The sequence below is a fragment of the Mauremys mutica genome, chromosome 8 (genome assembly GCF_020497125.1).
Source record: "Mauremys mutica isolate MM-2020 ecotype Southern chromosome 8, ASM2049712v1, whole genome shotgun sequence".
NCBI lineage: Eukaryota > Metazoa > Chordata > Testudines > Geoemydidae > Mauremys > Mauremys mutica.
Genome location: NC_059079.1, coordinates 29,850,478 through 29,862,750, shown reverse-complemented (window position 1 = coordinate 29,862,750; position 12,273 = coordinate 29,850,478). Strand labels below are relative to the sequence as shown.

The following is a 12,273-nucleotide window of genomic DNA, read 5'->3' as shown; positions in this document are numbered from 1 at the left end:
AGGGCTAGAGGTTAATTGAAAAATAAAAAGTAAAACACAATCCTCCAGTCCCATGGTCTGTTCTGTTTCATTGGTCTTTATGCATAACACATTGTGTAATAAACAGAAGGCTTGGAGGTGCAGATACTCTACTAATCACCTCCTTGTGTCCTACTCATCGACACCCACAAAAAGTGAAGACTATCCACAAAATACACCAGACAAAACAAAACTGGGAAATAACATTGCCTTTACATGTAGAAGAGCAACTGTTACATTCAATTTCTGACTTTCGTTTCATGTTATAAAAAAAATCATGTGGGAAACATAGAAATTGCACTAACCAATCAGATCCATGGTCCATCTGATCCCAGATACCTCTCTCAGACAGGGATTGTTTTCACTAGTGATTTGTAGTTAATATGTTGGTAAAAGCTAGCATGGACATTCCCCAAATGTTTGTTGCAGGCATAGTCCAAATGTGGTAACTACCTTGAGCTGTCAGTTAATTAACATATACAAAATTTGAGTGTAGCATACCCATGTTAGCCAATACGTCTATATTGCTAAATATACTTCAGTGGAAGCAGTAAGAATCCCCCAAATGGACGGTGACATTGCCCAGGGCACAATCTGGATGGTTGAGTAGCTGTGTCCCCTAAACTCTCCAATTGGGGTGCCTTTTGCACTGCTTCACTGCATGAACAACTACCCTGGCCTGTTTATACACAGCCTCTAACCTGCAAAATCACTCCCATCTGAATTATATGAGTGCTTCTAGCCAGCCACTCCCAAATTGTATTGCAGAGTGACACCAGTGAATTCCCAGTCCCAGACTTGTCCCCAGAAATGTACATCTTGTACTGCCCAGCTCTTTCCTTCTGTACTATACAAGCTTATAGAAAGTTCATCATTTCATAAATAGAAAATGATGTGCACAAGCCCTGCTATCTCAAATTAAGTCTCTCAAACACTGCAATCCAGAAACATACACTGTTTTAGATAAAACAAGTTTATTAACTACAGAAAGATAGATTTTAAGTTATTACAAATAATGAGGCAGAAAAGTCAGAATTCATTACAAAGAAATAAAAGGTAAAATGCAAACTAATACCTAACTTAAACTAAATGAATTTAACGCAAAATGTTTCTCTCACTATATGCTTTCAGCAGTCTGGCTGGATTCCTGCAGCCAGGACCACTCCCTCAATTCAGTGATGCTTCTTTTGTCTTTCAACTCTTGTTGATGCCATGAGGGGAGAGAGGTGATTTAGGGCCTCTGTTGCTAATGTTTATATCTTTTCCTCCTCTTTGAGAATCATCTTCAGCTGGGGTTCAGGTGAAGCCAGTCTGTTTACATGGGAACCCCCAGCTGTGCCATTACCAAGATGTAAAGTTCTTATTCACACCCTTCTTCCTGCCAAAGAATGGCCACTTACCGTTGCTAGTCCATTTGATTGTGTTGACACCTGGCTGAGGCTTCAGTTTGCCTTTTGTCTCAGATGAACTGGTCTGGGCTGCTTTCCCAGACCTGGAATATCCCTTAGTAACATCATACATAGAATCTTATGACTTTACATACAAAGTTGCCACATATATTTTACCAGAACAATAATGATCAGCGACTTTGAGTTTTCAGATGATACCTCACAAGGCATAGTTTGTACAAGATTTATCATAGTTTTGTAAAAGTGGTGAATAAAAAGGAAAACGGTGTGTAACATGGACAATTATGGAATAATTAACCCATGGAAAAGTTCCTCCTTAGCCCCTGTTAGTAATGAGCTGATGACCTGAAGCATGAGGGTTTATGTCCCTTGTAAAATAATTTCACCCCATCTAACGTAACTATGGATATTTTCATTACCCATAGAATGGATGATCCTTTCCCATTTCTGCAGTGTCACATCCACACACGATGATGTTGCAAGCTGGGCTTGCAGGATATGGGAAAGATGAGTGAAAAGCCAGTTTTTAAATAGTTTTTCCTCCTTGATGCCACATGCAGTTGCTTCTATCATATTCTGTGATAGGTGGCATTCCTGCTAATTTGGCATGTATTGTCTTCTCTTCTACTATTTTGCTTTTGTTCTTTTGTTAATAGTTTAGAGTTGAAATGTTGCACATGTGATTGGTGATTATATCAGGAAGAAAGTGTTTTCCATATGCTCATTTGTGGATACTGTATGGCCCTGATCGTGATAATAATTAAACACCTGCATAACTCTCCTCCCATAAGTAGAGTTGTGCATGTACTTAAGCATTTGCAAGCTCTGGGCCATCAGAGGTATAAACTTTGTTTCCTACTCACTGAACATAACTGAGAGGATGTGAAGGTATATATGAAAATGACAGATTACAGATCTATCTAATTTCTTATTAAATCTCACCTTTCCTGACAGCTAAGCAACTGGAAAACAAAAATAGAAAGACATAGTTTTTGCTACTTTTTAAAAAATAAAGCACAATAATGTTGCAAAATACTTGAAAGATTAGAATTAAATTCCACATCTAGATTGTTATTTATATTCGTGTCTTACTCTACTGAGTACATGCTTTTAAATTCAGTATTTAGTCTATGTACATGTACTGTAACATAGCAAAGTCATTGAAAGCAGAACAGAAATACATATAAATGTACCGGTACATCTATTTTAAAGTCAATTGACTTAATTTTCAAATGTATTACAAAATTATATAAGTCTCCCCTTATGTATTTTAAAAATCACAAACAGAACAAATCAAGATAGATTCCTACTGAACTTTCATCTTACAATTAGTTTTAGTACATGCTGAGCTCAGGGCCTCCCCTTCTATTTTTCTTGTGTAAAATGCAAACAGTTATACTTACAGCTATTGATACAGCTATTACAGACCCAGCTACTATTAACACTATTGTTAAAACATTAATACCTTCATTGATAACGTCATCATTAGGAGCACCATCAGGCGAGGATTCCTTTGGAGGGACAAACAAAGCTGCTTGTGCTATATTAGACACTTCTGAGGTCAGGAAGGCATTATCAATGGCACGTATTGCAAAGTAGATTATGGTGCCATTTTCTATTGTGACATTTTCTGATTTAAACTGAAATGATTCTTTGGTGCCGGCAGGTTTAGGTACCAGACTAGAGGTATTCACGGAAGTAGCATTACCAAAGGTGTTTCTTAGGTCCAGAAGACTTTCACTCATTTTTATTATGTATCTGTCAGCTGGAAAAAGAGAGGAATACAAGGAAGAGTGTGTTAGTATACTTATTATATTATCTGTAACTGCAAGCATAGTACAGGATTTGTAGAACTATTTTGTATCTTTATCAGAACTCCAATGATACTCCATTACCATTCCTAACTTTTCCCTCACTTTCACTATTGATGGGCCTGCTTAATTGATTCCCATCCTTTCTCTGAAGAGCTCTGGACAGGAATCCTGTTAGAACTTGTCTGTTTCACAGTTTAATTGGGTCAATAGTCTCCTGTTAACTGATGTGGGGCATTCCCTCCCTTCATGAGCATTAAGTGCATTATATTATCAGCACTCTTAGCTCCTGCTGGGCTGAGCAGCAGGAGACCAAACCCAAGAATTCAAGATGAGTCTTCCACATGGCAGTGCAGAAAACTGCCACTAAGCTGCCCCACATCCAGGGCCAGCTCTAGGATTTTTGCCACCCCAAGCAAGAAAAATTTTGGCCGCCCCCCCTTTTTTTCGTGCCCCTCTGCCCCTGGCCCTGCCCCAACTCCATCTCTTCCAAACCCCTTCCCCAAATCCCCAGCCCTGCCTCCTCCCCCGGGCGTGCCGCATTCCCCCCCATAGCTTCCTGGGGGCTCCCCACGACCTCCTGCCCTAGCTCACATCCACTCCGCCTGCTCCCTCGGGTGCGCCGCCGCTCCACTTCTCCCCCCTCCCTCTCAGGCGAGGGAGGGGGGAGAAGCGGAGCAGCAGTGCGTTCAGGGGTGCAGGTGGAGCGGAGGTGAGCTACAGTGGGGGGGCACAGGAAGTAACGGGGGGTAGAGGAACCACTCCCCACTCCAGCTCACCTCTGCTCCACCACCACCACCTCCCCCGAGCTCCCCGCCACTTGGCTTCTCCTCTCTCCCAGACTTGCTGCGCGAAACAGCTGTTTCATGTGCAGCAAGACTGGGAGGGAGGGGGGAGAAGCAGAGCAGTGGTGGTGCGCTCAGGGGAGCAGGCGGAGGTGGAGTGTAGGTGAGCTGGGGTGGCGGGGGCACTTTTTCCCCATTCCCCTGAGTCGGCACCTATGATGGCCGGCGCCAGAATGCCGCCCCTAGAAATGTGCCGCCCCAAGCACCTGCTTGTTTTGCTGGTGCCTGGAGCCGGCCCTGCCCACATCCACGCCTCCCCTCCCTACTAGCTCCCCCTATCCCTCCCATACCCATTTACACAAGTCCCTTCAATTGTCTCTAGTGAGTATGCAGGTCAAGTATAAGATCAAACAGTACATTTAAAAAACACAGCAGTCCAGGGATATGTCCCTGCATCCTGCTCAGCATTCCCTCTCTAAAAGCACAGACTGAGAGATAGGAAAATGCCTGCTCCATTTGCCAGCATAGTTAGAGTATCAGGCATGTTGCTGCAAATGTGCCTGGCTTCCACAGTTGTCATTTCAAGGCTGTTTGGTTCTGTTCTGCTGGTGGGTTTTCCAGGTCTTTGTTTGAGTTGAGCTCTACCTCTTGCCCTGCATCTGCTTTTCTATCCCTGCAGAGCTGGGGGAGGGGGTAACAAAAGAGTGCTATTCCAGCTCTACACCATCAGAGGATCCTCCCAAGTGAGGTTATTCTTCCATTTCTGGCTACTCTAGCTATATGGTTGTTATGACCAGGAGGAGTAGCGCAAAGTTGCCACATATCAGAACCTAGACCAGTGCTTTGGGGATTTAATGGAGTTGGTTTATTCTCTGGTGAGCTGGTTGACAAGAGCTGTAGGGGTATGTAAAGATTTTAACCTGAGGCTGCTCTCTGTGTGACTGTAGGACTTCTATCTTAACCCCTCTCTGGCTTGTGCTGATGTACACACTGTAACACAATTGAGTCATGGGACCTGGCTACAACATACTTAAAATGTGTATTATAGAGGAGACCTAGGTGTGTCCCCATAAATGGATTAAAGCCTTGGACTGTCCATGGTGTAACTGTGTCCCCTGACTTACGTATAGTTGCAATGTAGACAGGGGCTAAGCCTTGGAAGAGGCACTGGCGACGCCAAACGTACTGATGAGTATGTTTTTTATTTAATTTGTTTGTCTTTTTAAGCTAGTATTGGCTGGTTGGTATAAAAGTTTTGCATTTCTGCCATAAAAGTGTCAGGGTTTGGGAATATTTCATGTTTCTCAAACATTTTTTTGAAAGATTAAGAGGGACTAACATTAATATCATATTGAACAGGGAATTTACTGGTTATGCCAAGGCCTGATCTACACTAGGAAATTTTAGAGAGAAAATCTAGCAGAGGCCAGGCCATAGTGATGGTCACATTTTTGCAGATGGGACTTTTGTCATCTGCTTGGCTGGCTCATCGTATGTAATTTCAGATAACTGACAATACTGCATCACTTCCAGCTGACTAAAACAAAACTTCCAACTTACCTTGTCCCACATCAAAGTCATTCCCAGGAGCTGTCCAAGACAAGTGAATTTTATCTTCTTCAGACTGAGCCTCAAGGTCAATAATTTTACAGGGTGGGAACACATCAGTAGTTCCTCCTGAAGGTACATTTTCCATTACAAAAGAACCTCCTGAGGTAACTCTATTGAAACTTCCTAGCTTTGCTTGAATTTCATCATCAGTAACTTCAGGTCTCGGTGCATTCATTTTAATTTCACCTGTCCCAAAAAAGATCAAAAAATTGCTCATAATATTTGACCATTACAAAAGTCTAAATCATAGCACACTTTCTTTTTTATCTAGCATTCCTTCTCGCTTTAATCTATTTTTTTCTTTAGCTTATTCAAACGTAGTGCAAAAATTAGTGAGGCTCAGACAGAAAACAAAGTGAATTTCAAGACCTGCATCCTTGCACAAAACTAAGGCAGACCCTAAAAGTAGTTGAAAGTAGCAACAGTGCTGTAGACAGGTGGGACTCACCCCTGCGGCGCCTCCTGCTGGTGACTCCAGGAATTAGCTCTGTTCCAGCGCTGGAGCGCCCTCTGCAGGCTGGTGATCTGCCTGTCCTCAGGCCGCCGTGTCCCTCCCTGGACCCGGTGCCCTTTTACATGGGGTGCTGCCCCCTGGCAGTAACCCCTTTCTCTCTGGGTTTTCCCTGGGGTGCTGCCCCCTGGCAGTAACCCCTTTCTCTCAGGGTTTCCCCTCCTCAGGGAACCCTCACCCTCTATCCCCCCCTTGCCTCAGTATATGGCTACTGCCAGTCATTGTCTAGCCCCACACTCTGGGGCAGACTGCAGTATCAGCCTACTCATCACAGGCAAAGGGGTTTGGACCTGCTGCCTTGGCCTACCCCTGGGCTTTTATAGGGGCCAGCTGTCGCTCAGTTTGGGGCGTGGCTCCAGCTGCAGCCACTTCCCTCATCAGCCCAGCCTTGAGAGCAGCCGCTCTCAAGCCCTGCCAGGCCACTTTTAAACCCCTCAGGGCAGGAGCAGGGGCCACCCTGCTACAAGTGCCTATTATCCATTAGGGTATTTAAGGTATTGAGCAGGTATCAGTGAGAAGTGGTTATGATAAGGTAGCTTCCACCACACTCTTCCTCGGTATTGCAGGCAGCGGAAGAATTACAACCTTGTCGGCATTTCCTTGCTTTGCAGGTTTAAGTTGAACATGTTTTTATGTAGACTTTTAAAATTCAGTATAGCCCAGGGTTTCTCAAACAGGGGTCACTGCTTCTGTAAGGAAATCTCCTGGCGGGCTGGGCCAGTGTGTTTACCTGCCCCGTCCGCAGGTCCGGGCCAATGGGAGTTGCTGGAAGCTCTGGCCAGTAAGTCTCTTGGCCCGTGCTGCTTCCAGCAGCTCCCATTGGCCCTGGGCAGCGATCCGCCATCAGCGGAAACCGCAATCTGCCAGACCTGCGGATGGGGCAGGTAAACACACCGGCCCGGCCCACCACAGGCTTTCCCTACAGAAGCAGCGACCCCTGTTTGAGAAACTCTGGTCTACCCAGAATCAGATTAAATGACAAAAAGTAAGTTACTATTTTTCCCCAGAGTTGTTAACCAAGTTCCATCTGCAGGGCCAACTGGTTCAACTGTTCTCTTCAAAGTATGTCCCCAGTTACACCTGTACAATTCCATCGATGGCCATAGTGTTGTATAGATGTAGGTGAGCATGGCGTTTGGCCTGCAGATTATGAAGATCATTCACAACCAGAAAGAACACAACTTGATATTCAAAACCTCAGCATCTGCAGGGCTAGGAGTTAGAACAGCCGTGTTGCTAACCTCTAACTAGCCAAATTTGTTCTGGAGCGACTGAGACATAACAGTGTAGAATTCGACAATCCTATTTTAACAAAGTCACTTCAGAATAAAGCTATATTTGAATGGTGAATTAGTTGTATTTTTTGCACTTAATTTCCCTGGGGCTTTTAGTCAAAACAGAAATGCAAAAATAAGGGAAAGAGGAAAAATATAACACACACACTCACACAAAGTGTTTTCTACTTCATAAATGTTCCTTACCATTTTCTATGTAGCCTGGAACATACAAGGCTCGACTCTGCCTACGGCGGCGTCTGACAGTCTTATCGTTCCCTTGGACACGCACTTTTAAGTTGTATCTACCATTTCCTTTGAAAGATGTAAAGAACTTTGAATAGATTCCATCATTCTTGGTAATATCAGCACCTAGACATACAAATGTTAATAATTAATCATCCAAACAAGATACCTTTGTTAAGAAAGATCTTTTCTTGCTGTTCAGTTCATAAACATACATCAGGCCTACTCCTGCTTCTACTGAAATCAATAAGAGTTTTGATATGGACCTAGGTGAAAACAGGATCGATCCCATTGTGGTGACATAAGCTCATAACATTTAATGGGAGATAACAATGTAGCATTGAAAAATGCAGCTGTGTATTTACTGTTATTTTAAATAATAACCACTAGTTTGCTATTTCTAAACTACTTAGTAATTCTCTGTGGTCTGTGGAGCCCTTCTTGGTGATATGCAGACTAAAACTCTTTGAGATTGAAGCAATGGTGGAATGTAGGGTTGGGGGAGGAGAGAGCCTGCAGTCTGTACTACATGGTTCAGAGAACAGAGAAGTTGGAGAATGATCACATCACCTCTGTAGGCACAGTAGATTTAAAAAAGGAGAATAATAACCTATGTAAATCATCCTTATGAAGGAGATGTTTTTAACATAGCTATACTGCCTATAGCATATGACAAGCTTTAGAAACAGACTCTCACTCTCTTGTTCTGCCTCCTGCATCCCCTCTGTAAAATATACGGCCCACAAGACCCCCTTCGGTCCCTGTGCTGGCTGTTTGCATCACGGGTAACCGCACAGGAGAGGAAGAAGGCTCGCACAGCCACTACACACCCTTCTTCTTGGTGCAGTTTCAATCTCCTCCTTCCTAACACACAGTGTAGCTGTGCCAGCATGTCAGGGCACACATGCTGCACCACTTTAGACCCAGTGCAGTTTATTCCCATCCTGAAGCAGTGGGGAGACCAGAGTCACAGTCTCCCCTCACTTGCTGCCCCTAAGTCTGTGCTTATGGAATAGGCATGACTGAACCCTTAGTGATAAGCTTGGAAGTATCATGCAGAGGCTGATTCTAAAACACATACCACAAAATGGGGATTGTACAAATTTCTAGACAAAATGTAAGGAATCTGTTGTGAAGAGAAACCACTCAGCAGCATGGAAGGGGTTAAAGAGAGCCTTTGGGCCCAGCTAGCCCCGCCCTGTTATACCTGCAGCCAATGTCAGGCCTGGAAGGGAGAGAAAAGGAGGGAGCCTGGCTCAGTTTGGGGCTGACTAGTGAAGAGACAGGAGCTCGCTGCCTCCCTACCTGAGGGAAGGCTCACTAGGCTGCCAGCTGAGGCAGCCACCAGAAACCAAATATTCTCTTCCTGGCCAAAGGAGCTGGAGAAAGAGGTCTAGGAGCACGGGGCCTAAGAGAAGCCCAGGGGAACAAATCTCAGACACCTTGTGGGGGGTTCTGACCCTGCTAAACTTACTACTGCCCTGTCTGGAGGAATCTGCAACTGCAGCAGGTTGCCACCCAGGGTCCACAAGAGGGTGCTACTAGAGACAAGCCACCACAGGAACTTGGACTGTAGGGGTCACACCGCAAACCGAAGGGACAGCAGTGGGAAGTAGCCCAGGGCTGTGGAACATAGACTCTGTGCTGAGAGGTCCCCTACTCAGAGATTGATTTACACAGGACCCTGGGCTGGGATCCAATGGAGTGCGAGGGCCCGGGTCTCCCTAAACTCCTGCCTTAAAGACTGAGGCACGTCAACCACAGAAGCAGGGGGCAGAAAGTCAAGTATTCCAACCTCCAAATCCCTGGTACAGACACCTGTAATAAGATTACCTGAACCATCATCAAGGAGTTTGAGCTCCACTGCAGATCCAGTCTGTGGTTCAACAGTGGCCATCACGGTTGCACCAAGAACAGGCAAAAATCCTTGACTAACTTCTGCATAAATCACCATTGGATTAGGGAAGTTGTTTGTATCCTTATTCATGAGGGCTTTCACAGTCACTGGAGGCACAGCCAAAGATGCTGCTCGAGAGGTTACTATCATTGATATAACTTGAGAATCTGTGTGGTTATTTTGAATCCAATAATACCAATCCCCCACCTGCAAATCAAATATATGGAGTATAAAAATATAATTTAAGACTCCATTAGTCTAAAAGCAGCTTTGTGTTTCCCTTAGTTAATTATTATCTTAGTTTACGGGAGTTTTTCCAGGGCACAAAGGGCAATTAGGGGACCACAGCTAAGGTAATTTGGGTACCTTATTCATGAATCTTCCTGCTCTCAAATGTTTGGTTTCTTTTAAATTTAACCTTATGTCTGAATTTGCTCAGTTTTGGTGGTTGATGTTTGAAAATTATCACATTTTGCACTCTCAACCTTAACTTAGTGTTTTGTCTGGGAGTCTTGTATACTTGGGATGTGTATAGTGCATAATAAAAAATTAGGAGGAGCACAAATGACAGTTAGACAACCATTGCAAGTCAGTGGAGTTACACCAAGGAGAAAATTGGTTCATTAGGAATATATATTTATAACTTCTAAAAAGAGATGGTGCATTTTAGATTACGAAAATGTTAACATGTTTGGATAATAAGAGTTTAGTCTTTACCTCTGCAGTGCCGGCTATACTCAGTCGAGCTGTTCGGAGGTTTAGATTACTAACTGTGAAGTTTGACGTTCTATATTCTTTTCCTTTTGGGTCCCGCAGTAAAATGTCTGGTGGAGATGTGCTTCGATCCCATGTAACTACAAAGAAGGTGTCATTTCCCACAGTGCTATCTACAGTCACTGTACCATTCATCCACTGCTTGACGGCGACACTCTGAGCTGTACTTTCAAGCTATTAGACAAATAAAATATGTTTTATGGCTAGTTAGGAGATAAACACTTAAAATACCAGTAATTTCAGAGCGGTTCATTTTCCTCTTAAAGGGCCAAACAAATCAATATTTTGCATATTCAGAGGGCATCTTGACTGGCTGGTGGACAACTGGCCCACGTCTGGAAGAGGGGACAGAGGAGGATTAATGCTGCCACCACCCTGAGCAGGTCTCTGCTGTTCTGTGCAGAGCTCAGGGTTGTGCAAAGGAGGCAGGAGCCTCCTGCCACTGTGTCGCCACACATGGGGAACTAGCCGGAGGGCGAGGGCCACTTGGGCTAGCGATTGAAGGGAGTGGAATAATGAATCCCAGAGCACATTTTTGGTAATGCCCATTTCCAGAGTACAATTGCTTAAGTATGTGAAAATATAGTAACCAAGGGTCTCCTTCCATTGTTCTTTGTGGTCTATCCACCTAGCTATCAAATCACTTCTGTGCAGGAGATTAGTGCTACATTTCCTCTGCAGCTGTCAGCCTCCTTCTAGAAGGACAGCACAATGAGAGAGCCATACAACCACAGGTAGGGACAACAGAGAGTAATGAGAGACACAAACAGAAATAACATAAACAACAGGGAGACACACAGAAAGGAGAGAAACCTTGGTATTGCACATGTGGGCCACCAGAATTTACAGATGAACTACCAACAGGAGTTTTATAGTGTCCCACTGGACTATCAGGCTGCAAGTAGATTTGCTCATTCCTGTTTTACGGATTACAAAAACTAAAGATAGAAAAGTACCTTTTAATAAAATATCTTTCTGTTTAGGATAAAAATTGGAGATTAGATACTGGACGGCAATTTCAAAGATCACCTGGGTAGACATTTGAGAGTCAGGTGCTCAGATTGTACTATAGTAATGAGATTGGTATAAATGCTTAGGAAGTGTGATAAATTCTCTTTTAATAGCTGATGTTACTATCCCAGAAAATAAAGAAACATTTTGTTTTCTTTCTCCTGATTTGACAGTGGAGCTACTAAAACAGAAAACCTAATAATAATTCAGGATTTCAACTATCTCCAGATGGGCTGTGAACATGTCATCTCCTCTCTCCATTGTGCAATAACAGAGCTAATTTTGACTCCATTGGGAGTCTTGTTACATGCTACAGAGCTGAAATCACTGATACCAAGGTCTAAGCGTCAGATCTGCTTTGGGCTAGTGGTGCACTAGCACCAAGGCTCCCCTACTACCAGCTAAAATCACTGAGAGCTGAAGTCACTAAAGAGCTGAGATCACTGAGAGCTGCATTAAGTAGGGGAGGGGCCTGAAGACAAGTTGGTGAGCGAGTAGCAGGATGGCTAGTGGAGAGGAGCGGCTAGCGAAGAGGCGTGGTGAGCAGAGCGGATAGCAAGGCGGCTGGCGGAGAGACACAGCTGGCGGTGAAGACTGCAGCAGAACCCCATGGAGAGGCGTGGCAATCGGCCATCAACCCAAGCAGCAGAGTATGTAAGATGCCCCCATATCTCCCCCCGCTTCCACCCAGGCTGGGAGGTAAGCTCTGCAGAGGATCTTCTGAACTCTGGGGGCTGCACTGACCAAGGTCAGAAACTGTGGGTGGGGTGACTGTTGGGTTGTTGGACTTAAGACCCTGAGGGGAAAAGGACACTGACAAACTTACTTGGGGGTTGGTCTTTTGCTCATGGTTTGTGTTATGAATCCTGTTTGTGGTGTTTCCCAAACATAATGTCGCATTGTTTCCTCCTTTATTAAAAGGCTTT

The 12,273-nt window shown here is 44.2% G+C and overlaps 1 protein-coding gene across 1 annotated transcript in view; it reads right to left on the bottom strand.

Annotated features, from left to right (window-relative positions):
• Positions 1–2,761: 2,761 nt before the first annotated feature.
• LOC123375788 (calcium-activated chloride channel regulator 1-like) overlaps positions 2,762–12,273 on the bottom strand; it is a 29,649-nt gene continuing 20,137 nt past the window's right edge. Inside the window, exons 10-14 of the mRNA XM_045027044.1 lie at positions 10,280–10,510; positions 9,499–9,769; positions 7,627–7,791; positions 5,584–5,820; positions 2,762–3,192 (exon numbers count right to left, since the gene is read on the bottom strand). Coding sequence (XP_044882979.1) covers positions 2,762–3,192; positions 5,584–5,820; positions 7,627–7,791; positions 9,499–9,769; positions 10,280–10,510 — 1,335 coding nt within the window. The remainder of the gene's footprint in view (positions 3,193–5,583; positions 5,821–7,626; positions 7,792–9,498; positions 9,770–10,279; positions 10,511–12,273) is intronic.